Genomic DNA, 27,763 nt, shown 5'->3' with positions numbered 1-27,763 from the left:
TGGCCGACTTCGAGCCACCACTTAGAATTTAAAAAAATTCTAAGTGGTGGTTCGAAGTCGGCCATTTGTGGTACAAGAATCGGTGAAAAAGATGTTACAATATCATCATAAACGTCGAACAAGAGCAAAGCACATTTTTTGGCAGTCCTTATTTGAAATACCCGGACCACATTCGCACAATTTTTTACATGGAACATTCAACTTTTCAGCAATCCAATCTCGTTGCTGCCAAAGAGCAAATACTCTAAAGTTTATTCATTGAGAAAAAAGTGCCTTAGATTTCTCCATTCTGGACTTTTTACCAAAAGTTTTGTATTAATTAAAAGTTTCAACGAATAAAATATCAAAGAGAAAACTTTCTCTGTTTTGTGTTTCAAAATTTGGTGTATTTTTGTATTTTTTGAATGAAAAATTTTTTTCTTCACTACACTTTTATTACAAAGCATTACTGGTTCCATATAACTCGTTTTCAGACAGCTTTTCTACACTAATCATTTCTGAACCACAATACTTCAAGTAGAGTGTATGCTAAAATATATGCACTCTCTGGAATCTAATAAATTTCTCAATCGGAGGAAATGTTCAGTTAGTTTCATTCGAATAAAACATTATCGATAACACTAATGCGTATTTCCAGATCCATACCGTGGCGACCCAAACTTGTAGCTAAAAACAACCCTAATGAAGCAATACAAAAAGGATTTAAGGATCGTTTTGACTGGAAAAGCTCATGAAACTAAGAATCATCAATGAGCCATTGCAATGGATTATCTTTTGAAATATAGTATTTCGGTGATATGATCTGAAAAGATGAACAATAAATCATTTCATTCTGGATGCTATTTAGTGAGTCGATGTAAGAAAAGAAAAGGTATAATAGGAATTACAGATGACCCTGACCGCAGAATTGTTTACTTGGTTGGTTTTAGAGACTGCTAAAGTCTAATTGAAAATTGCGTTCAATGTCCCAGGAAGCATTCACTTTGCAAAGCAAAAATTGTTTGTGATAATATCACGTTTGGTTTTTTATTTCTATAACATCACAAGCACATTTGCTGTTAATTTCACGGAAAGAAAATAGATGTATTTCCATTGCATTTAGTTTTAATGTTATTTTTTCTATTACAAATACCAAAAATCTTCCTGTAGCAACCAGCTAAACTATAAGAAATTGAATATGGCACGACAATGACGTCTACATGTACCTTGAGAAACGAGAAGAAATAATTGCTTCAATTCACCAACGGTAGGGCAAACTGTTGCGACAGCCCGGGGCAGGAATTACGCGCGATAAGAGTAATAAACAATAAAACGAATCCATCAGATACCTGACCGTCCTATCAACCTTATCACACGATGACGATTTTGATGTGCTAAAACAATACTTGTCACAATCGGTAACATTTCTGCGAGCAAACCTCTAATCGATAATAGCAGCAGCTGCAGTGAACCGAAAGCAGTACGAAAAATTCAGTTTACGCATTGAGTTTCAACAATTTGATCAACCTCAACCTCGATTCCTAACGTAAATGCAAAAAAAAATGACATAACAAAATTACCCTGCATTGAGCAAATACCTGTTACGCGAATGTTCCGATGAACAATTTGTTAATTAATATGAACTACGCGGTAAACGCGAATACCTGTATGAAATGTGAATAAAAACAAAATCAGTTTGTATGTGGCTTTCGCGTTATTGAAATTCACTCGGAGAGGACCAATTTTTTCAACGGACGAACAAAAATAGCTTGGCAAACGGAGACTTAATTATTAGTGTGAAAATGATGTGGGTATTCCATATTTTGTGGCTAATGTTAGTCATTGTGTTGTTTTTCATTATTTTGGTAAGTTTTCCTTAAAAAATTAACATTTGAGAAGTTTTAAGTTGATACGTTAGTGATTAAGTAGTTACTGAGGGTGGCAATCAGTGACAATACCCCAAAAATCCTTAAAGTTTCATCAAGATTAGTTTTAGTTTTAGACACAATTTAACTCCATAATATGTATAACATATTACTTACTATTTATTCGATTGTTATTAATCTGCTGATTTTGGCTCATAGTAATCAGTTGATCTTGTATGTAAAAGTTGAATGGCTTCTAAACACATAAATTTTGTACAAATTTTGAAGCCTGCATTTTTACCAGGTTCATAATCAAACTTGGTTTTGATGTATTGGTTGGCAAAAAAACTCTAGACTAACAAGACATTTATCAATAACAGTATCATTTCAAGTGATTGCATTGTTAAAATCTGTCCATCAGCTTTCCACGAGCGGTAGTGACGAATAGATCTGACATATAATGGAGGTTGGTAAACTACTAGTTCAATAGATTTTCCCATTAAACTAAAACAAGCTCAATGAAAATTTTCAAGTTCGCGATATGTGATAGAAAAAGGTTTAGTGGAAAAAATCAGTAACCGTTTTATTTCGAAGAATGCAAATACTAGTAAGCAGTATGTGCCATTTCAGTGATTATAGTCTCTGTGCATGAGTTAGCCACTAAGCAAACATGTGTGAATAAAGCTGATTTCGAGAGGGGCATAGAACAACTAGTCATCTTATGTTGACAACTTGTCGTTGTTGTTATTACACGCAACGGTTTCGTGTTTTAGTTTTCGCGATCTCTCACATCTCTCTCAAATTTCACGCGATTTGCTTATTAATACGGCTTTGTTGATTATAGAACCCAACGCTGTTATTAATTTAGACAATACGTCGCATTTACGTAATTGTTGTTATTCTTTGGTTGAGTAAAAATATCTATAACAGAAAATATCTTCCGTGTTAAAATAATCCAAAGCACGTTTATTACTGTATCGTAAATATTTTCTCTGTTAATCTAAACATATAAAAATGCAGCTCTGTCTGTCTGTCTGATTCATATAGGCTTGGAAACTACCGAACCGATCGGCGTGAAATTTTGTATATAGGGGTTTTAGGGGCCGGGAAAATGGACTAAGATAGTTCGAGACCCCTCCCTCTTCTGCAAGGGAGGTGTCCCATACAAATGAAACACAAATTTCTGCACATCTCGAAAACTTACCAAGCAAATGGAACCAAATTTGGCACTTGGATGTTTTTAGGAGTAGCAAATATGTCCATGTTGTTTCGACATCCTTCCCTCTTCTGGAAGGGAGGGGTCCCATACAAATGAAACACAAATTTCTGCACATCACGAAAACTAACCAAGCAAATGAAACCAAATTTGGCATTTGGATGTTTTTAGGAGTAGCAAATATGTCCATGTTGATTCGACACCCTTCCCTCTTCTGGAAGGGAGGGGTCCCATACAAATGAAACACAAATTTCTGCACAGCTTGAAAACTAACCAAGTAAATAGAACTAAATTTGGTAGGTGGATGTTTTTAGGGGTAACAAATATATCCATAATGGTTTGACACCCCTCCCTCTTCTACAAGGGAGGGGTCCCATACAAATGAAACACAAATTTCGCACAGCTCGAGAACCAATCAACCGAATACAACCAAATTTGGTATGTGAATGTTTGTATAGGTAACAAGTACGTCCATAGTGGTTCAACTCCCCTCCCTCTTATGTGAGGGAGGGGTTCATAACAAATGAAACACAAATTTATGCTTATCTCGAGAACTGACCAGCTAAATGGAACCAAATTTGGCAGGTGATTGTTTTTAGGGGTAACAAATATATCCATAATGGTTTGACACTCCTCTCTCTTCTATGAGGGAGGGGTCCCATACAAATGAAACTCAAATTACGCACAGCTCGAGAACCAATCAAGCAAATATAATCAAATTTGGCAGGTGAATGTTTTTAGGTGTAACATGTCCATAATGTTTCGACACCCCTCCCTTTTCTTGCATGTCTCCAAATACCATTTCGAAATCCAAGATGGCGACTTCCGGTTTCTGAAAAACAGCGGCAAATTACCAAATACCACCCAATATGGGTATTTCCGGAATTTTTATGACGCACTGAAGCCACAAATCGACCTCAAACAACATTTTGAATTGTAAGATGGCGACTTCCGGTATCTGGAAAACAGCCAAAAATGACCAAATACCACTCAACCAGATTGACGCTCAGAGGCCGAAAATTGTCTCCTAATGCCATTTTGAAATCCAAGATGGCGACTTCCGGTTTCTGAAAAACAGCGGCATATGACCAAATACCACCCAATATGGGTATTTCCGGGATTGTTATGATGCACTGAAGCCACAAATTGACCTCAGAAAACATTTTGAATTGTAAGATGGCGGCTTCCGGTATCTCTAAAACAGCCAAAAATGACCGAATATCACTCAATATGAGCGTTTCTGTAACCAGATTGAGGCACGGAGGCCGGAAATTTTTCCCAAATGTCATTTTGAAATCCAAGATGGCGACTTCCGGTTTCCGAAAAACAGCGGCAAATGACCAAATGCCCCTCAATATGCGTATTTACGGAATTGTTATGATGCACTGAAGCCACAAATCGACCTATCAACCTCAGACAACATTTTGAATTGTAAGAAGGCGACTTCCGGTGTCTGGAAAACAGCCGAAAATGACCAAATACCGCCCAATATGAGAGATTCTTTAACCAGATTGGCGCTCAGAGGCCAGAATTTGTATACAAATGCCATTTTGAAATCCAAGATGGCGACTTCCGGTTTCTGAAAAACAGCGGCAAATAACCAAATACCACCCACTATGGGTATTTCCGGGATTGTTATGATGCACTGAAGCCACAAATCGACCTCAGACAACATTTTGAATTGTAAGATGGCGACTTCCGGTGTCTGGAAAACAGCCGAAATTGACCAAATATCACCCAGTATGAGTGTTTTTTTCAACCAGATTGACGCTCAGAGGCCAGAATTTGTTTCCAAATGCCATTTTGAAATCCAAGTTGACGACTTCCGATTTCTGAAAAACAGCGGCAAATTACCAAATACCACCCAATATGGGTATTTCCGGAATTGCTGTGATGCACTGAAGTCACAAATTGACCTCAGACAACATTTTGAATTGTAAGATGGCGACTTCCGGTGTCCGGAAAACAGCCTTAAGTGACCAAGAGTATCTCTGGAACGAGAATGTAGCTGAAAATTGACCTCAGACACCATTAGGAATTGTAAGATGGCAACTTCCGGTTTCTAAAAACTGCCAAAAATAGCCGATTTCCATACAATATGAGTATCTTCGGAACCAGAATGATTCACAGGAGCTAGAATCGACCACAGACACCATTTTGAAATCGAAGATGGTGACATCCGGTTTCTGGAAAACAGCCGAAAATGACCAAATAACACCCAATCTAGGTGTTTCTTAAACCAGAATGACGCTCAGGGGCCATAAATTGTCTCCAAATGCCATTTTGATATCCAAGATGATGACTTACGGTTCCTGAAAAATAGCCGAAAGTTACCAAATTCCACCCAATATGAGTATCACCGGATCCAGAATGATGCAAGGAGCTATAAATTGACCTTAGACACCAGTTTGAATTGAAAAATGGCAACTTCTGGGAAAAAGCCGAAAATAACCGAATACTACTACATATGGATATGTCCGTAATCGGAATGATGTAGAGAAGCCAAGCATTGACCTCGGTCACCAGTTTCTGGAAAACAACGAAAATAACTGAAATGCACCCAATATATATCCGGAATAGAGGTCATGTACAAAAGCCAAAAGTCGAGGATGTTGTCATTCCGATAAAACCAATCATTTTAAAACGATATAATCCAGTTGCAAGGAATCAATGAATTTTAAATGCTTAAAATTATTAAATTAAACACTAAAATAGGCGGGACGAAGTTTGCCGGGTCAGCTAGTGAAAACATGAAAGTTGTATTCCGTATCAATTTGTAACAGCATTGACCTTTTCAGATGATGGTTCAAAATCAATCAGACAACTCGAGAGTTTTACTGAATCTTTTATCATTGAGCTTTGTCGGGAACTGTCCTAACTAAGAGCTTTATACTTACATCCATCTTTGATTCGTCATGTAAAAAATATAACAAAACTATGGAATATATCAGATTATGTTATAATTAGATTTATTTATATCTCAAGATATTGTAATGTATCATTGGATTTGTGAACAGCCTTGTGAAAAATTATAACACAATTTACACACACACACAATTTAACACAAATCAACAGTGTTAACAGCTTTCAGAAAAGTTAAATTGTTAACAGTTTTGAACCTCTCTGGGGAGCTATGATGCTACAGCCTGACATGAAGCTCCCTACTAACATTATTACAAAAAGAAATGGAAAATGGCAACGACTGGCTTACTACAGGGTGCGGCGGAAAAAATGCGAAAATTTATGATGTTATTTTCAAATATTATTTGAAGTGCTTTCCGGCAATAATATCAACATTCTAGAATTTAGTTATCTGTATAAGGTCCTATCCAACAAATTTACTCGAAGTGTTCTCCATTTTTAGTAATGACATCCTCTAGACGACCGGAATCTAGAACACGCCTTTCGAACGTAGTCCTCCGACATCCTACATTTTCACTTATTTGCAATAAACCGACTTCGCATACATTTTCACTTATTTGCAATAAACCGATTTCGATGTTCTATTGCAGCACTTAAAAGTAAATGTAAACGAATACAGTAAGGTCTTGTTTACACGGGTTGCTTTCCTCCAGGCCCAGATTTGAGGGGGGAAAAGCGGACAAATGCCCCGGGCCTCCCGATTCAAGGGGCCCCCCTAATCCTGGGGCGACCTTTTTTTTTTTTTTTGCTCGTCACCTTCCAGAACGTTAGAACGTTACCTCTAAATATTTTAAGAAAAGAGGGCCTCACAGACAAATTTGTCCCGGGCCTCCCAGCGTCTAAATACGGCCCTGCTTTCCTCCATTACTAAAAAACGGTGCATGATATCGACCTCATTTCAATCACGTTTTCGTTTTATACCACGAGTAATCATATATCAGTTTTCAATAAAATTCACAGTTTTTGGTGTAAATACTGAAAATTTAAAATACAGGTCGGACTCGATTATCCGGAACATCAAAAATTTTTTCATTCCGGATAATCGAGTTTTCCGGATAATCAAATCACACAAAAACTACTGAAATTTTGTGATTAACGAACATAAAATAAATATTTCTTTTTTTTATTTTACTTGTATGATGCAGTGGCGTAACCAGAAGTTATTTCTTAGGCGAAAAGGGGTAAAATCTTGAGAAGCAAAAAAAAAATTAATTGGACATTGATTATTTTCACTCAATTTAAACATGTCCCAAACATGCCGGAAGTGACTTAAATGGTAACAAATATGCCAGAAGTGATGGTAAAGGCAAAATTACGGAATAGAAATTGAAAACGGACACAAAAAAAATAAAATTCCGGATAATCGAGTCCAAAACTCCGGTTAATCGAATTCCGGATAATCGAGTTTCCGGATAATCGAGTCTCCGGATAATCGAGTCCGACCTGTATAGCATTTTGGTCTCTGGATTGACCACTATCATACACAAACGAGGTTCAAACATTTTAGGACGGTTTTCTTCGTTACAATATTTGCAACTCAAGTCTTTTTTTACGCGGGCCCATACAAATTTTGAATGCATCCCCCGCGTAAAAAAAGACCTTAGTGTACACTGTCTAACAAAACAGAATATTAGATACACAAACTAACCCAATACTAATAATTGAATATTTTTGCAATTTTCGCCGCAAACTGTAGATCAGTTATTTTTCTCGAGGCCAACTACATCAACATTCATTAGATCCCGTACGATGAACGTCACCTTCAAAACAATTTACAGGAGCGAATTTCTTACTAAACCTTCGCCACCCTATCTAACCGTGTAAATATATATTCCATGTGCATTTTAAATAATATCAATGTACATTTGAAATAATTTCAAATAATTAAAAAAAATTCATGTGCGTTACGAGACGACCAGCAGTTAAGTTTTCTCGAAGATTTTTCACCCTGGAAGCTCCTCGCTTTCAGCAATATAGCGCTCTGTTCTTCTAATAGTGAGTCAGTTATATCTCGTTTTACTTGTTCAATAAAAAAAGTTTTATCTTTTTTTTTCTCAGTCAATAACAAAAATTGAGTCCCAAATTCTGGTTTTTGTTATTCATCGATGTGTTAACACCGTAATGATCATTCATCGATAATTTATGAAGAAAAAGTTGCATTTTCAATTTTGAAAGTCGGGAGTCAATTTGACGCAAGATTATCCTTTTACGCACATCAAAATATGACTCTTAAAGCGATTCTCGTTTTAAAAATTGAAACTTCATCGCGACCTGAAAAGTCAGATGACGAATATATAAATATATAAACGAATAATGTTTTTTTGTACAGCAAAATTATTTGGGTATCCCAGCAACCATAGGCGTAGCCAGAGGGAGGCAGGGGGGGCCGTTGCCCCCCCCCCTAAATGTTGACATTGGTGCAGAATTTTATTTTCAATAACTCTAATAGCACAAAACGACATCTTTAGCCCATAGAAACATCTGTGTAAAGTATCAGCCAGATCAAAAATAATTGATTGAAATGCTTGCGCTATGTTGTCTGGAATTGCACAGGTTTTTCAGTTGATCCACCAAGGATATTGCAGCGGGAAAAGTACCGGGCAAATCCGTCTGCAGCAACTAGCTTGGAGTTTTGGAACCAAGCTGTGACAATTCCTTACCTTGATTCTCTTATAACCTCACTGGAAACACGGTTCGATGAAGATAGTGCACCTACCTACGCGTTGTCCTTGCTGCATCCCGCTAACGTAATACGCATGTCGTTGGAAGAGTTCAAGCGCAAAACCGAAAGTTTCGTAATTTTTTATGAAGTTGACAATTTTGTTGGAGAGGTGGAAGTTTGGTATTAACTTTGCAGCAGCATGAGAGCAGACCGTAAGAACTTGGAAGAGTTGGATCTTATAGACCTGCTAGCTAAAGCCCGTTCTTTCTTCCCTCCGACTGAGAAAGCAGTTAAAATTGCACTTGCTCTACCATGGAAACATGCACGATTGAACGCTCGTTCAGCACATTACGTTGGGTGGAAACCTGGCCAAGGTCAACAATATTTGAACAGCGATTGAGTGCTCTCTGCTTGCTGAGTGTTCATCGGCAGATGGTCAACAATAATCGTGAAAAGACACATGAACCACTTCCGGAATGTTTGACGTTTGATGCCCGATGATTTTATTGAGAATCTTGACTGTGCTTTCAATCTTCCCGTCCTTGGGAAGCTTTGACAGGATGTAGTTGAGATGCCGGCTGGGCGAATGGGTGTCCAGCTTCCGGAAAAGTAAACGTACCTTCCCCGCATCGTTCAGCTGGCCTGCATCGTTCTCGAAGAGGTCCTGGAAGCGGTTAAACAACAACGTCCGAACGTAACTCCGTTTTCTTCGTCAAAGACAAACTTGATGATGTTCAAAGAGAGGGACTCCAGACTCTGCTCCGGGGTTTGATACTGACGCTGCTGCTGCTGGACCGCTATCCGCTGTAATGTTTGGGCCATCTTGTGAATCATATCTTGAATTCTCGGTTGCGGCTGCTGATCAACTTTATCTTCTGCCATGTTCGTGGATTCTTGAGATCCTCGTCGCCAAAATAATATGTCCAAAGGTTTAACCCCTTAAGGACCAAGGGAAGCATTTTTCCCAAATATTGAATGGGTGATTTTGTTATCTCACTTCAATGTTTTGTGTAATTTTTACATAGATTGTCAAAATAGAATATTTTCTGCACATAACTGCGTCATAAAAAGAGAAAAAAAAAATAAATGAACTGTCAAATAAATGAGCGCGAAATGTGAAGTTGACGCCAGTTGCATTGAGTGAGTTGTCCGATTGATTGTGTCGTACATTTATAATATTTTGGCGATTTTTCACGTATTTTATATTATTCGGTGAGTATGATTGAGTATAGTAACAAAACATACATGATCAGATAATAATTAATACTTTATTTAGGCAAAATAAGTTTTGGGAAAAATGCTTCCCTATGGTCCGTGAATGAAATATTTGTTGACAATGAGTTATATGTTTCAGAAATGAATAGGAGAGGAGCCAGAGAATTCCACGTAAAAGATGATGAGGTGTTACAGTTACTGATGGCAGACAACAATGATGAGGAAGATGCACTTTTATTGGATGAGGAAGACCAGCAATTTATTACTCAAGATGTTGAAAATGGGATTACTATTGTCGAAATTGAAAATGCAGCCCGGGAAACCCAACGTGATACTTCAGGTACCGTTCCATGCGAAACTGCGGAAAATGTTCCGAATTTTAAATGGAGAAAGAATTTGTATATTCCACATGCATTTCGTGATAGTGATTATGAATTTGGCCGTATAAATTTAAACCCCAATCGACATGATATATTGACACCAATGTACATTTTCGATCAAGTGTCACAATTGGATAAGTTAGTTTCTGAAATTGTAGTGAAAGAAAGTATTAGATACGCACAACAAAACGGAAGAGTTTTCACGATTGATCAAAAGGAAATGAAGGCATTTTTGAGTATGAACTTTGTAATGAGCTATCATATTTTGCCAGCATTAAGAAGTTACTGGTCTACCGATGAAGATATGGGTGTCCCATACATTGCTAAAGTTATGCCGAGAGCGAAATTTGAACAAATACGTCAAAATTTACATTTTTGTGATAATGAGGGTCAGACACGAGCGAATGACAGAGCATACAAACTGAGACCAGTCTTGCAACACTTCAATTTATGTTTTCAGAAGGCTATGAACAATACTAAGAGGCAGTCAATAGATGAACATATGATCAGGTTCAAAGGTCATAATGTTATGAAGCAGTATATAAAAAATAAACCTATAAAATTCGGCTTCAAAATGTGGTGCAGAGCCGATTCTTCCACAGGTTATCTATTTGAGTTCGATTTGTATACAGGTAAGAAAATAAATGCTGAAGTTGGATTGGGAGAATCTGTCGTACTAAGCTTAACGGAGCAACTAAAAGGTTTTGGATGCGAAGTTTACTTTGACAATTTTTTTAATTCTCCATCTTTACAATACTAGTTGATGAAACAAAATATAAAAGCCTGCGGAACTGTTCGTCTCAACCGGAAAAATTTGCCTAAATCCCTACCGTTGGACAAACGTATGCAGAGAGGTGACATACACGCCGAGAGTTCATATGGCATATCATTTGTAAAATGGATGGACACAAAATCGGTTCATATGTTAACCAATTTTATTCCTCCGCTTCCGACTGGAACAGTTAAGAGAAGACAAGCGAGATCTGCAGAAAAAATAAATGTTACATGCCCAGCTGTCATCATATCCTATAATAAGTACATGGGTGGAGTCGACCTCATGGATCAGCGTAAATCATGCTATGAAGTTGACCGTAGATGGAAAATCAAATGCTATCTGCGAATCTTTTTTGATTTATTGGACATATCACTAAATAATGCATATGTTGTATATGTGAAATTACATGAAGCACAACTCATGGAAGGACCGTTACTGACCAGCCTCGAGTTTCGTCAAAACATAGCTCGTTGCCTTATTAATAACTATACATGTCGACAACGTTCGAGAGCCACTGTAATCACTACTGACAAGAAACGTTTTGATTCAAGACGCGTTCTACCAGCACATAACATGCAAAAACCCGAACGAATGAAAAGCTGTGCGAATTGTGCTAAACATCGTAAAGAAAATAGAACGTTCAATAAATGTGCTTCGTGCAACGTACATCTTTGCTTCACTGCCAAAAGATATTGCTTTCAAGAATATCATAATTAACATATAACTTGTTTTTGTTCATTTTTTGTTAAAATAAATAAATAAATAAAAGATATATACTTTTACGTTCATATACAATTTGTGTTACCTTTAATGACCAGTGGGAAAAATACTTCCCATAAAATTTTAGCTAAACTACACATTGTAATGTTATTTTCTGAAATTTTTCGTTTGTTTTACATCTAAACAACATAAAAAAACCGAATACATATAAAAAATTACCGCCCAAAACCTTATGGTCCTTAAGGGGTTAAATGAACTTAAGAGTTTTTAGTAAAGAACATCTTTTTATACTCGAGGTTGAATAAAGAATAATCAAATTTTCCACTCTGATGTCAAGGACAACTTTTCACTGGTTGTCTTGATGTAACAATCACTAAAGACTAGTATTTATTTCTATTTTTCAAAACACACTAAAGTCGCTTTTTACGCGGGGGATACGTGCCGCGTAAAAAAACGCGTAAATTCCGGAATCCACGTAAAAAAGCCACGTAAAAAAAACCGTGTAGCAAGCGACCTTAGTGTACCATTTTTTTACTTCTAAAATTTTGAAGAGCTTGCCCCCCCTATTTGAAACTCTGGCTACGCCCATGACAGCAACCGCTGGAAATTCGAGGCTTTGACATTCATAGTGATTTTAATGAAGCATAATTCCACCGTCAACCGGTAATAGGGTAAAACACGGCTGAAGCAGTGGCGCCTATTTTAATCAGTCGGAGAACAGGGCCTCAAATTCTTGAATTTTGACCAACATCGACAATTTCACTAGAATTAAAACTCTGATTGACCAGCTATCTTACGAACACAAAAGTTACCGTTCAACACTGAAAAATCTTCGAATAAACATCAATCGAAAATATCAAGCAAGATTGCTGGATTAAAATAGGTGATCGGAATAGTGTCCCGCGATTGGGAACTCTGACTGGGTTGTTTAGCTATTCACGGATTTCTGTTTTTATTATATTGGCTAGAAGAGTGTAATTTCCTAAGCAAAAAGTGATTTTTTAAAAGTTTATATCGTAGCCCCTAGATTTTTAAAATAAGAATAAAAATCGCTCTGGATCACTAGAATGACAGTGTGTACATGAACAAACTGTCACTGAAGCCATTTCGAGTAGATTTCGAACAGTTTTAATTCGTGATTTAAAAACCGAAGGACAACAATATAAAATTTTTGAAAATCACGTTTTGCTTAGAAATACTTACCTTACCAAACAGTCCTAACCCATGGTGTGGCCTTTTTTGTACGCAAGAGTCGTCTCCATTCCACTCGGTCCATGGCTGCAGTTCGCCAGCTCTGCAGTCTGCGTAGAGTCCGCAGGACGTCTTCCACCTGATCGATCCACCTTCCCCGCTGTGTACCTTTTCGTCTCGTCCCTGACGGATTGGTTTCAAGGACCATCTTTACCGGGCTGTCGTCCAACATCCTTACAACATACCCAGCCCACCGCAAACTGACAATCCTAGCGGTGTGGACGATAGATGGCTCCCCAAGCAGCTCCTGCAGTTCGCAGTTCATTCACCTTCTCCACGCTCGAAGACCGCAAGGGCACGTTGGTCCTCCACAAGCATAGTCCATGTCTTATGCCCGTAGAGGACTACCGGTCTGATCAGTGTCATGTAGATGGCTATCTTGGTGCGGTGACGAATTCTACTCGATCGGAGCGTCCTCTGGAGACCAAAGTGTGCTCGATTTCCTGCCATAATGCGCTGTTGAATTTCTCTGCTGGTATCGTTGTCGGAAGTTACCAGTGAGCCCAGATACATGAACTCATTGACCACTTCGATTTCATTACCATCATCAACTTGAACTCGAGGTGGGAGGTTAACACTATCTTCTCGTGAACCCCTTCCTTTCATTTACCTACTTTGTCTTCAATGCATTTATGACGTCAAATTCGTTTGGCTTCGGCCTTTAGTCCGATGTACGTATCCGCCATCTTCGGTCCGACCCACAATGTCGATATCGTCGGCGAAACCAAACAGTTGAACCGACATTTGGAATATCGTGTCACTCGTGTTAATCCCCGCTCTTCTAATGACACCTTCCAGGGCAATGTTAAACAGTAGGCACGAGAGACCATCACCTTGCCTTGAACCTCTTCGGGTTTCAAAGGGTTTCGAGAGTGCCCCGATACTCGAACTTCACACATCACTCGATCCATCGTTGCTTTGACCAACCGCGTTAGTTTGTCCAGAAATCCGTAGTCGTGCATAATTTGCCATAGCTAGTCTCGATCGATTGTGTCGTGAGCCTATAAATACGCATTTTATTGTAGGTTTGCTCTAGATCGACTAGCTGTTGCACTCCTCTCTTGCGACTGCTTCTTTGCTGCGAAAGAAGTACGGGATCGGCAATTCTATTCTCGGCACGATCCACCACGAATGAGTTAAACTCAACAGCTTCAAGTTTCTTCATCTCTCTTTGCACATTGTAGCATTCCATATGATATTTGCTGTTTGTACTAGAAAAGTTACCTCAGGACTTACGCGGCTAGACCATATCTTTCAAAAATGTCAAAAATTTCAAATATGGTTAAGCCATATATATTTCGACGTTTGTTGGACCGGGTCAGCCATTTTTGACTTGTGAGATTCGTTTGAACTCCTTGGAGAATTTGTCGCGCAATGACCTCGTACATTTATTCACGATTTAGACTGAAATTATAATGTTTTCACTCACTGGAAAATACAATATTTATTTGAAAAGAAACTTACTTGGTATACCACCCACTAGTTCGGTGTCTATCTGCAGCCGTAGATTGGCTTAAGAAATGTTCAGAAGCGAAACATTTTTAGGACATTCAAATTTGAAGTAGAAAGATGTTGAAACGGGAAAATTCGGATACTGCGCTACAGAGCGTTCGAATTAGCAATAGTTATGGCGCTGATGGCAATTGTGAAGCTGGGACGAAGGGACAAAGGGAGAACTATTCGACATGGTCTTTTGTGATGCGCAAGTTTCGCCAAAGAAGCAGTTAACCTGGAGAAATATAACTACAGCCTGATGCAAGACGCGACGAACATAAAAGAAGCATGAAAGATACTGACATTCGCTTTCCAGGACAGCGTGTTAACCTGGAAAATCGGATTGCTTCGAAAGTTCATGTCGATTCGACTGATCAACTGTACGTTGAGGCGTACGTGGACGAATTGATGGCCACAAGCAACAAGCTCGTAGCTATTGTTTTTAAGATACACGTCTCCTGACTTGCGGCGAATTAACTGTTGGACCTTCCTGAACAATACGAGCCCATGATCATGTGCATTGAATCTTATAGAATGGTTTTGATGGCAGAACCGGGTGAAGCAAAAATTGCACGGGAAATCTTACAATTTGATCGTAGTCCAGCCATCAGTAGCATAGAAAGTACTCTGTACAGCCAGGCAAGTTGGAAGAAGGCCAAGAAATCAAAGACTGGCGGAAGAGGAGAGAAAAGGAAAAAACTGAGATATTTTGCGGCTAAATGTCTGAATGCCGATAAGTCAACGGTAAAGGCTGGCAAGTGGTATCTTGCTTCCTATGGCGCGGGCGGACTAGACTTTTGTTGATGCTGTTGGCAAGCATCATGAGATCGGAACAGCAAACAACGGAAGTTCAAAGCTTTAGTTGAGATACAAAGCAGAAAAAAAAGGTCAGGATTTTGTGTGGTGATAATGGGACCTAGTACGTCACCAGAGATTTTAGTGAGCTCCTAGAACGGGAAGGTATTCAGCATCAAACCACGTGTCCGTATACACCGCATTGTGAGAATACCAAATGTTACCGTCTCTACGATCCGAAGTGTGGTAATTTTGAAACGAGTCGAGATGTAGTGGTCCTTACAGAAGGAGCGATGAATGTAGGACTAACGTGTAACCAAAACGTACAACCGGTGGAGTTCAAGGAGCTTCAGTTGGAAAAGCTACTGGTACCAAAAAGCATTACGAATGTAACCGATGAAAATCCAGAACGTCGACAATACTTTTCGCAACAAAAATTTGGCCGGCAAACGTATCATTGCATTGCGGTAACCGATATAAAATTTATTAGAACCGTTAGACTCGGCCTGCTGTAATGTAGTTGATTTCGAGGCATTTATCCCGATTAGACAACGCACTCCGCATGAAGTTTGTTAATTTTCCAGATATTTCGTCGAAGATACGCAATCTGCGTTCTGTGAATACTCGTAGAGTAGGTGTTTCCAGGTTTCGCTTGATAGCAACATGTACATATCATTGTCAAGTTTGCCTAGCTTCTTGAAATGATTCTTACAGTGCCCTGTGAGTAAACTTGTGAATGTTCTTATGTTCTTTTTTATTAAGATACACGAGGTTTTTCTTGCGATTTGGCTTTGATTTTTTTCGCTTTCGTGATCTAGTTAGCTTTGATCGTCGTTTTTTTTTCATTCACCGAGTTCAGTTTTTGCAGCTCTCGATTCTTGGTCAACAAAGCTAATAGATGACCCTTGCTTATATAGCAACTCAGTCTTCTGATTTCCTTCGATTTCATTTTTTTTATAGGGGGGGGAATATTTGTAATGATTTATTTATGTACTAATATCTATTCAGAATTAATATTGTGTGTTCTGCCACAAATGGTGACATTTCAACACTATTATATATTTGTACGCTTTTTTATATTATTGAATGTTATTAGCTTTCGCAGTTAAGTTAATGTAATTGTAGGAAAATTATTAAACCTACTTGTCAAGGAAAAAAAAGGAATAAAACAAAACTTAAAATAAACTTAAAACTATCTTACTGACTATAAAGTGAGCTAATCGTTGCAATTGAGGATTGCAACGATTTTTGTCGGAATTTGTTGATAATTTGGCTTGACATATTTTTTAATCTTTCTACATTAGTGAGCCTATGTAGCTCGTTCGTGCTAAACCAGGGAGGACGCTTCAAAATCATTTTCAAAAGTTTATTCTGAATCCTTTGAAGTGTCTTCTTCCTGGTTGTACAACAACTTGTCCAGATTAGTGATGGGAAATATCGCCCAAAACAGACATCGATAACAATCGATAATTCCGGGGCTTTTATCGGTATTATCGATAAGTATCGATAATTTGACAGCTAACGTTTGCGGTAAAATTTTTTTTTTCAGATGGTGAGAAAAAAAGTATTTCAGATGGTGATGAAAAAAAAACTATGACAGATACATAATTGAGTTGGATAAATTTCCCATGGAAGCTTATCATGTTAGCTTCCTCGCAAAAAATATTACGTCCTTGCGTGCAGCCTTTTGACAGTTAACCGGAACATTCGCCATGGCGGACGAAAACATGCGTGTAGCCATGTTTTTAAGCTCTTTCTTCGTTTTTTATTAATTCTTCCTCCGTTTTCGCGACAAAATTGTTGGAGTAGATCTTGCGCTTCAAGTTTGCCCAGAAATTCTCGATGGGAAGCAGGTGGGGGACATTGGGCGGATTCGCCGACTTCGGTACCACATCGATATTCAGCCGCGCCATCTCCTCCAACGATCGCTTCGAGTAGTTGGCCGACGTCAAATCTAACCAGAACACCGTGTCTTCGCGCTTTTGGTATCTCTTGATGAACGACGCAACTTCTGTCAGGCACTTCGTACTATAGATTTCCCCGTTCACGGCCAGCCCGGAGCGAAAGAAGAGCAACTTTGACATCCCTTTCTCGCTGATTGTCAGCCACAGCCGCACCTTCTTGGGGAACTTGGTCTGTGAAATAAACTTTACCTCGGTGCTCACTTCCTTCGTGGGGGAGGTAAAATACAAAGAGACCTGCTAGTCATTACCATCCAGGGTAAGATAGGTCTAGTCGTCCAATACCACTGCCACGTCGCGATTCGCCGGGAGAATCGACTTGACCATCTTATTCAACCGCTGTCGCTGCGTCATTGCCTGCAGCTCCGAGACCAGTGGACGGGACTGCCGCTTCCTGCATGTATGTCCATGTTCTCCTGATACTTTTTTACTGTTTTAGAGCATGCACCAACCTCCCGGCCAAGTGCACGCAGCGATTTAGCCACTTTTCCCTCGGTCTTCCTCTTCAGCATCCTTTGAAGCTTCTTGTCGCTCAGGGTAGTTGGCCGTTCGGAACCGGGCTTTCTTTCATGTACACTTTGACACACACTCTTGAAATCCGAAACATTTTAGGTGTAGGTTGGTCACACCAAGTACCCAAGTAATACTAATATAATACTGTTTTCCAGTGAAATGAAACCGGTTATCAAAATTGATTCATTTTTCGTAAAGTTCTGGCCATTTAAAATTCGAGAGAATTTATTTGATCTCAATTATTTTGTCTACCCCCTGTATAAATCAGGATACTTTTTTGGCGCAACAATTTCGTTGATTTGGATTTTTTGGAACTAAAAATTGTTTGTTGGGTAACAGATACTTTAAACTTAAACAGTTCCAAGTTAAACTAAACAATTACCAGAGAATTACCAATAGACTGCCGCTATGCATGTCTATCATATTATGAGAGTTGGCAAGCCAAAAAAAATGCATTTTATTACAATTTCGTATCATTGCTTTTTATGAGATGGTGCAAAAAGTTTGGATATTTTTTTAAAGTTCTCCAGTACTAAGCTGTCGAGTTCATCTGTTCTTAGGAAACTAAAAACTATAAATACCTTTTTAGTTACCATTATTTCTCAGAAACTCAGTGACACCCGGGGCGAACCTTTACACCACCCCCAACAATGCTAAATCTTGTCGAATAGCAGCAACTAACAAATACCTAGCGGCAAAAGTAACTCCTGGGGTAGGGTAGGTGAGGTCTTCTTCTTTTGGGTCTCCTCCAGTAACCAGCCGCACTGACTTGTGCTCACCCTTATAATATCGATAATTATCGTGAACGTCAAAAAATTAACGATAATATCGGTGTCCAGCATTTATCGATATTATCGATAAGTATCGATAAGTTTCCCATCACTAGTCCAGATGGTAACTGCATATAACATTGCTGGCCTAAGTATTTGTTTGTAAATTAACAGTTTATTCTTGAGACAAAGTCTAGAATTCCTGTTGATAAGAGGATATAAACATTTGATATACTTATTGCACTTTGACTGGATATTTTCAATGTGCTCCTTGAAAGTAAGATTCTTATCATAAATTAGCCCTAAGTATTTAACTTGATCAGACCAATTTAAGACCACACCGTTCATCTTAATAACGTGGTTATGGGTGGGTTTGAGAAATGAAACTCTTGGCTTAGGAGGAAAAATAATTAACTGTGTTTTAGAAGCATTAGGGGAAATCTTCCATTTCTGCAAGTATGAAGAAAATATATCTAAACTTTTTTGTAGCCGACTGCATATAACACGAAGGCTTTTTCCTTTTGCGGAAATGCTTGTATCGTCACAAAACAGAGATTTCTCACAGCCTGGTGGTAAATCAGGAAGATCATAAGTAAAAATGTTATATAAGATTGGGCCCAAGATACTCCCCTGAGGCACACCAGCTCTAACAGGCAATCTATTAGGTTTACCATTTAGATAGTTAACCTGAAGAGTGCGGTCAGTTAAATAACTTTGTATCATTTTTGTAAGGTAAAGCGGAAAACTGAAATTTGACATTTTAGCTATTAAACCTTTATGCCAAACACTGTCGAATGCCTTTTCTATATCTAGTAGAGCTGCTCCAGTCGAATAGCCTTCAGATTTATTAGTTCGAATCATATTTGTTACGCTAAGTAACTGATGAGTAGTGGAATGCCCATGGCGAAAACCAAACTGCTCATTTGCAAAAATTGAGTTCTCATTAATATGTGTTATCATTCTATTGAGTATTATTCTTTCAAAAAGTTTGCTAATAGAGGAAAGTAAACTAATTGGTCGATAACTTGATGCTTCAGCTGGATTCTTTTCGGGTTTTAAAATTGGAGTGACTTTGGCATTTTTTCCATTTCGTAGGAAAATGTGCTAGTGCAAAGCATCTGTTGAAAATTTTTACCAAGAAATTTAAAGAGTTTTCGGGAAGTCTTTTGATGAGGATATAGAAAATCCCATCATCTCCTGGTGCTTTCATGTTTTTGAATTTTTTGAGAATAGTTCGTACCTCATTCAAGTTTGTTTCCAATACCTCTTCAGAAAGAAATTCTTGGGTGGTGATCTGATCATATTTTTGGTTTACTTCATTTTCAATTAAACTTACTACGTTCAAATTGGAGTTATGAAAACTCTCAAACTGCTGAGCAAGTCTTTGAGATTTTTGTTCATTCGTTAGAAAAATGCAATCACCGTCTTTAAGGACTAGAATTGGCTTCGAAGGTTCCAGAAAGGTTTTGAATAAGGTTTTAGTTGTTCAACTTCTCTCATGAAATTCTCATTTCGCAAGAGAGTGAATCTATGTTTAATTTCCTTTTGCAATTCTTGAAAAATAATTTTCAAAGCAGGATCACGAGATCTTTGGTATTGGCGTCTCCGTATGTTCTTCAAACGTATAAGAAGTTGAAGTTCACTGTCAATAATTGGTGCATTAAATTTCACTCGAGCCTTAGGAACTGATAAATTTCGGGCATTGAGTATTAAGCTGCTAAAATTATCTAATGCTCTGTCAATGTCAGCACTATTTTGTAAAATAAGATCATCATTCAAATTTTCTTCGATTGTAGAACGATATCTATCCCAATTAGTCTTGTGATAATTTAACACAGATCTAGTGGGATTTAAAATAGTTTTATGGGTAATAGAAAATGTTATGGGTAGATGATCAGAATCAAAGTCAGCATGAGTTAATAAATCACTGCATGAATGACTTTGATTTGTTAGTACCAAATCAATTGTAGATGAATTCCTAATAGAAGAATAACATGTAGGACCATTTGGAAATAAAACTGAATAAAATCCAGCCGAGCAATCATTAAACAATATTTTTCCATTGGAATTGCTTTGAGCATTATTCCAAGATCGATGTTTCGCATTAAAATCACCGATGATTAAAAATTTAGATTTATTTCTTGTGAGTTTTTGCAAATCTCCCTTGAAATAAGTTTTTCGCTCACCAGTGCATTGAAAAGGCAAATACACTGCGGCTATAGATAAAATGCCAATACTTGTTTCAATTTCAATTCCCAACCTCTCGATAACTTTGGTTTCAAGATGGGGTGAAACACGATGTTTTATTCGACGGTGGATAACTATTGCAACTCCACCACCGGCAACATCAATTCTATCAAACCTATGAACCATGTAATTTGGGTTCTTTTTTAGTTTAATATTTGGCTTTAAAAGCGTTTCAGTCACAACTGCAATATGCACATCGTGGACTGTTAAAAAATTCATCTTCTTTCGCTTTTAAAGAGCGAGCATTCCAATTTAGAAAATTTACAGCATTATTTAAAATCATTGCTGAATTTCAATTTCATAACAATATTAGTTGTAAATTTTATACCTTCTTGAACAGCCTCGTACATCGAGTTACAGTTCAACAAAACGGACATTAGCTGGCACATGGATTGTTGTAGGTATTCAATCTTTTCTGGAGTTGGACTACCTAAATCAATACTGGCTGACTTTTCAGCACCAAACACGAATGGTTGGTTACTGTTTGAATTTGAAATATTACCTGTAAGGACACTGGCATATGAACAGCCTGGTGTTGCCTGAACAGGATTTTTTGTCTGAAATTTGTTATCTGAATTCAAATTATTACCTACAGACACACCTGCTAATGAACGTGCTGGTGATGCCTGAACAGTATTGAAAGTCTTTTGTATACCCACATTGACAACAGGTTGCATAGAATTCCTACGTTGTCTGGAAGTAATAATTTTTGACCTTACAGGACAATTAAAGAAATTAGATTTGTGATTTCCCCCACAATTTACACTATTAGTGGTCTCTTTCACGGGGCAGATATCTTTCGTGTGACTACCCGGGCAGGAGAGCATAACAAAATCATAACTTATCAATAACATATTTAGTTATGAGGACTTATCGTGTTATTCGAAAGATATTCACGTTTCAAACGTGCATATGAAAATGTCATAAAATTTTGATATCATATCTCGCTATGCCTTCAATGAGATGTTTGAGATGATTTTAAAATATCTGATTGAAAATAAGTTTTAAAGTGAAAATAGTTCGATATTGATTATTTATAATGTATCAGTTATGCCTTCAGTGTTCAATAAGTTGAAAATATCTGAATCGGTTATTTTCGTGATTTTTAATGCAAGTTCTTGGTTTGTTATTGAAATATCAAGCTTTGTTATTCATATAGTCTTGAAGGAACAATATTTTGGTATTATTTTTTGTTATTTTACCAACTATGTAAACCATATTAAGATCAAAATGAGGTGTATTTCCCATATCTGGTTGTGATATTATAGTGATATTTACTCCTGCTCGGGTAGTGTCACCACAAATCATACATTTTGCTGCCATATGGCAGTTTAGAGTTCCATGACCATAGGCTTGACAATTCCGACATTGAGTAAGATTATGGATTTCTCCATGTCTCTTGAAGTTTTCCCACTTTATTCGCACGTTAAATAAAACACGTGCTTTTTCCAAACATTTCAAATTATTTACTTTGGTACGATCAAAATGTACTAAGTAATTTTCCTGGTGTATTCCAGTTAGATTAATTTTGGCATTCGCCTTTCGTTTCATCAAAATTACTTGGTTGGGAGCAAAACCAAGTGATTCTGACAAACATTCTTTAATTTCCTCAATAGTTTGGTCATTTGAAAGACCGTTCAAAACAGCCTTAAACGGTCTCTCGTTTTTGGCATCAAAAGAAAAAAAAATTATACATCTTTTCAGTTAAATACTGTAAAAGATGTTTTTGGCCATCAAGAGATTCGGCCAAAATACGAATTTCGCCTTGGCGGCCAATTTGAAAATTAACTTTCACATCCGACAGAAACGATGAAAGCTCTGATCGAAATGCTTTAAAATTTGCTACAAATACCACAAAAGGTGGAACTTTAACCTTCTTCATAACGGCTTTATGCTCAGTATGAGAAGTTTGAATTTCTTGATCCCCAACGAAAGAAAGAATATTTGGGTTTGCAATCCCGGGAATTACCTTTTCCCGGGATTCCCGGATCCCGGGAATAGAAATCTTGATTCCCGGGATCCCGGGATTCCCGAGCCCCTCGAAAAATTCCCCATAAAATATTGCAATAAAACTAAATATCGTTTCAAAACGCAAAATATACGTTTTAAAAGTGTAAAGTAGCTTCAAGGTGTGCATTATATAAGCAAATATTTGCTTGAAAAGACGATTAACATTTACTTGCCGTGTAATATCAAATTATTTGCTTAAATTATTTTTTATAAATATATGCTGTCTTATTCAGTAAACAAAAGATTAAGCAAATATTTGCTTCGTCTAATGTCCTTTTCTGCTAGTTAGTTCACTACTAAGATAGTTGCTTGATTTTTTCTTTGTTTATCGACAACAATTTTTGAAACCTGCAAATTGATAAAAAAATTGAAACCCGTAAATCAATGCGACCAGAAATAAATAAATTAATAAAACTCAGTCAGTGCAACTGGGGTCGTGGCCGCGATACCACATTAATTACGTAGGCATTCAAAAGCTCGAAAACCTGGCTGCCTAACATCAGCTTAATCTTCAACAAACTAAAAGTATTGGACACTTCAGTTTCTAATGAAATGTAGCAAGAGCTGGAATCGGTGATTCAGAAGTATTTTAGGAATCTGACACCAGCGGTTATTCAGCGATCTTAAGCAAAGTTTTACAGAAGGAAATGACATTATTTGGGCTTGACGAAAAATTTTGAAAAAAAAAATCCTGAAACCTACGCTTCTAACATTTGCTAACATTTGCGACAAAAATCGATCACAAATTTCTGAATTTGAACTTGAATAATTTTGTTTTATAATTCGTAAACGATTGTTTGATATTTTTTATAAATAAACTTCACTTGATATCTCATTTTTCCTAAGATTTTTTTCCTTTCCCGGTTCCCGGGAATTCCCGGGAAATTAATTTCCGGGAATATTGCAAACCCTAAAGAATATCATACCTGTTAGTCGAAATTTCAGTGTCACTTGGAGGAGATGCATCACGTTTCCTTGAAGCCGCATCAAAGCGAGCTTTTTTATTTTTTCCAGGCATAGCTGGAAAACTTCACTACACTTTCACTTCACTATATAATTTAAGTAGAAATATCTCAAACCAAATTTACTCACTAAACACTCGTTAACTTTAAAAACAAATATATTACTTTGCGTTTCAACAGGTAGTCTTTCAAGAAGATTGCCTGTTGAAAGCGAAAAACAAAATTTCAATATCTCTCGGTAGTCTAAGACTTAGCCTCGAGCTGTTGGTAAAATGCGACCTACAGTACGGACAGTTCAAGTCGATCTGACGACCTTCGATTTCATAGTTACCAGGAATCCAGTACTGGTTCTTCTTAGGCTTCTGCCATGCTGAATGCCAACGCGTGCGATCGGGCGAGATTTTTGTCGGAGGTAAATAGACAGCCGTAAGTAGAGCTGTTCATTAACCTACGGCCTTAGCCTGCTGATGTAGTGATTGGAAACGTTCTCACACTAGTTTAGAGTGGTAAACAGGAGAATTCAAGCCTATAACTGACTCTCGCAGAAAATGCAGATGTTCCCGAGTCGGTGCTCTCTTCCATGCATTCTACCGTATAGAATCAATCCTGGACCTGTAAATCCCACTTCCGCGGAATTATTCATTTTAGAACTGCGTAAAGGGTCCACCTTGTTCAGGTTAGAAGTTAATAAATGCTATAAAATGCACATGATTCCGGAACTCAAACGCATTTGCTTCTCAAAAAAGTATTGATAATTGCATTCAGCAGCACTTAATTTTGTTTTTATCACAACCGAATTTTGGTGACAACTGTTCAACTTGAAGCTGCAAGATGTAAGATAATTTTACATTGACCCAAAGATATAAAACACAACAAAAAGCTATTATTCAATTGATAACTAATTATTTGTTATTAATCTAATCGTATTAGCGTACTGCAAATGAATGATAAATACTTAACTTTCTCTACCACGCATTTTCTTCACGTGTACAAATTTATTAACATCCTGTTTCTATTTCAAGCGACGAATTTACTACTTTGGGATGCAGGGAATCACACCACAGCGAGAACGAACAGATTCTACACCGACGACATCAACAACCAGTACAGGCAGTACAGCAGCATTTATTGTAGAAATTTATTAATCTAATTCCTTGAATTGCAGATAACCAGCAGTATTACATCTTCACAGTATATGGTTCACAAGGTGCACAAGAACCCACAAATATTTCAGCAAATTCTGAGCAATCGCCGCCAAACTGTAACCTTTTCAAAATAATTAAGTAAAACTTCCTCACGAAACGCTTTTTTTTTCAGATGAAGCAACGCGGCCACCACCAAAATATGAGGAAGTGATAACTTCACCGGAAACTTTCGAGAAACCCCCAGCGTACAGTCGAGTATAATGATGTATTTACATGCTAATAAACAACCCTTGTCACACTTACTCTACACTACTTCACTGCTAGCAGCCCATCGCGTTATCTACGAAAGATTAATTGAGATTATCCGAATCTCCTCGTACGGTTTGTCGGTTTTCGGGTTTGTTTTACTATTGCAAATATTCTGCACTACTTCCATTCCCTTGTGTACGCGGCCAAAAACAGTGTGCTTGTTGTCCAACCAGGGCTAGAAGCGGAACAATAATTTGAATCAATGATTCACGCAGTATGATAATAACTTACCGTTGGAAGAACAGTTATAAAAAACTGGCTACCATTAGTATTCGGACCGGCGTTAGCCATACTGATCGTATACGGTCGATCGTGCTTCAAGGTTGAACAGAACTCGTCCTTAAACTCGCCACCCCATATCGACTGTCCGCCGGTTCCCGTTCCTGTTGGGTCCCCGGTTTGTATCATGAAACCTTTTATAACTCGATGGAAGATATGGCCGTTATAGTAACCATTCTTACTGTGCACACAGAAATTTTCCACCGTTTTCGGACATTCCTTACTAAACAGTCGCATGTGAATATCACCCATCGTGGTGTGAATAACGGCGTGATCGTAAATTTTTTGTGGTCCTTGAAGAAAATAAAAACCTTTAATTATCTAATATAAAAGTTTGAAATTCATTTGATTTTGCTTGAATAAAAAAATACCTTCTCCTTAAGATAACGAACGCATTGTAATTTGTATCAAAATGTTAGTACCTCTAAATAACCTAATCAAATGATAGGCGTTTCTTACCTTGCCCCTCGGTAACTGAAATAATATCTTCCTTCGAAGGTTTTTCGTTAAACACATCACGATCAACATCCTGCAAATCGGATGGTAACCGTCGGCTATACAAGTAGAACCGTTGTTTCCTGCAAAATACAGAACGTATGTTATTAACGAGCGGCTGATAAAATCTTTCAATATTTTCTAACTTGTAAGCAGTGCAGAACAACGTAGGATCATTCACAATTGATTGCAGTGCCGGGTTGTCTGATGCTTCCTGTTCTAATGTTATAGCAGCTTTAGAGTTTTTCACACGTCCCTGAAATTAAGTTTTATAATTGTCAATATCCACATCAAAAACACGCACATTCAGATCATACCTGAAACAGAGCTAGATGTAACGGCCTCAGGTTGTCATTTTTCCCAATTATTTTTACACACCTATTGGTGTCAACATTTACCAACTTAATACCCAGCATTGTAGGATACATAATAAAATGTCCGCTAAAGTCGAACGTAATGTTCATTAAACTGAAAGAATCGGATTTTTCCAAATCTCGCTCGTTTGCCATCCGACGTCCAAATTCCATGTTAGAAAGAGCCTGCGAAAGCTGCTGACTTTCGCTATACCGCGCGAGACTTTCGTCATATACGCGCAACAATTTTCCGCTCAATAGTCCAAAAACACGAACTTTCCTATCCGCAGAAACGGTAGCAAACTTTTTTCCGTCCGGAGAAAATGCTAGGGAAATGACCATGGCCTTGTTTTTGGCGAATTCATATAAACCTGCAAGCAAATTTCCATTATTTACTGCCAATATAATCGTGCGGGGCTTAGCTTACTGGTGTCGAGTTTAGATTCAAAGTTAACAACTTTGGATGGAAATTTAAAATCGTACCGAGGCCCAAACCAGTACTCTAATATACCAGCTTTGTCGATTGAAATCGTCAACTCATAAACGGGATTAAATTTGATGAGCACTACTGGTTGCGTATGTAATTTCTCCAGGACATGTAGTGGAGTGCTGGTACCCTTTCCATCGTACACATACAATTTGCTAGAATCCTGATCCGCTCTGTAAGCGAGAAAATGCAATTAATTTAAATTTCTTCTGCGTATAAATCTTGTCTAGTACACTGCTAAATAGGCAATCGCATCCCCAGTATTGTGGATCCACTCGGCCCGATAGGGCACGTAATCTAGTTTAAGCATATTGATCATATCAAAATTGACCACATCAAACACCTTAACGTTCTTGTCTTCTGAAGCGGTACAAAGATACGAGCCGTTCGAATTAGCCGCAAGAGCATTTATCGGAGCCAAATGGCTACGAAAATGTTTGACGAATTCGATTCCCTGTTCCATCTTTTTCCAAAATTTTACGTGTCCATCCACACTCACGGTGATAATAAAGTCCGTTTTTGTTACCACCAGATGCGAAATTGTATCTCGATGCATGAAAGATTTCTCGTAGCATTCTGTCGATGGCAGATTATCCAGATATAACTTTTCGTACTCTAGAACTATAGTGGGTAAAACAATTAGTCACCATAATGAGCATATCAATTGAACTTCTATCTACCTTTCCGTTTCTTTGGAGGTGCAGCAGCGGATGGTAGTGGCCCTATCCATTCCTCCTCTTCTTCAGAATCGGCATCACCGGATCTTTTTCTTTTATCTTCTTTTGTATCACTCATATTTCTAAAAGCACCTGGATTTACGGTTTAAAATTTATAAAATAATTCTAGTAAATTGTCCACTGAAAACAACTGAAAACGAATACCGGTAGTACACTTGCAAACAACAATTAAAAGACTTGAAAAGACATAAACATAACAGAAATCAAATGTCAAACATTGT

At 37.8% G+C, this 27,763-nt stretch overlaps 2 protein-coding genes across 8 annotated transcripts; one reads left to right on the top strand and one right to left on the bottom strand.

The window, feature by feature from the left end:
* Positions 1 to 1,410: 1,410 nt before the first annotated feature.
* LOC129731048 (uncharacterized) lies at positions 1,411 to 25,184 on the top strand. 7 transcript variants are annotated; one of them, XM_055690777.1, is made up of 5 exons: positions 9,741 to 9,856; positions 9,999 to 10,199; positions 24,760 to 24,841; positions 24,903 to 24,998; positions 25,055 to 25,184. In XM_055690777.1, the coding sequence occupies exons 2-5, from the start codon at positions 10,074 to 10,076 to the stop codon at positions 25,141 to 25,143; spliced, it is 393 nt and encodes a 130-aa protein (XP_055546752.1). In that variant the 5' UTR covers positions 9,741 to 9,856; positions 9,999 to 10,073; the 3' UTR covers positions 25,144 to 25,184. The 7 variants fall into 7 exon arrangements, with proteins under 7 accessions (XP_055546755.1, XP_055546754.1, XP_055546753.1 ...); XM_055690776.1 differs by having other exon boundaries at positions 24,760 to 24,847; XM_055690775.1 differs by having other exon boundaries at positions 24,760 to 24,850.
* Positions 25,129 to 27,763, bottom strand: LOC129731046 (peptidylprolyl isomerase domain and WD repeat-containing protein 1). Its single transcript, XM_055690771.1, has 8 exons — positions 27,486 to 27,763; positions 27,039 to 27,426; positions 26,746 to 26,978; positions 26,283 to 26,689; positions 26,112 to 26,221; positions 25,930 to 26,048; positions 25,423 to 25,763; positions 25,129 to 25,366 (listed from the first exon to the last, which is right to left on the bottom strand). Exons 1-8 carry the CDS (start codon positions 27,598 to 27,600, stop codon positions 25,223 to 25,225), a joined length of 1,857 nt encoding a protein of 618 aa, XP_055546746.1. The 5' UTR covers positions 27,601 to 27,763; the 3' UTR covers positions 25,129 to 25,222.

The sequence above is a fragment of the Wyeomyia smithii genome, chromosome 3 (genome assembly GCF_029784165.1).
Source record: "Wyeomyia smithii strain HCP4-BCI-WySm-NY-G18 chromosome 3, ASM2978416v1, whole genome shotgun sequence".
Taxonomy (NCBI): Eukaryota; Metazoa; Arthropoda; class Insecta; order Diptera; family Culicidae; genus Wyeomyia; species Wyeomyia smithii.
Note: the sequence above shows the minus strand (reverse complement) of the source record. Positions and strands in the feature narration are given on the sequence as shown.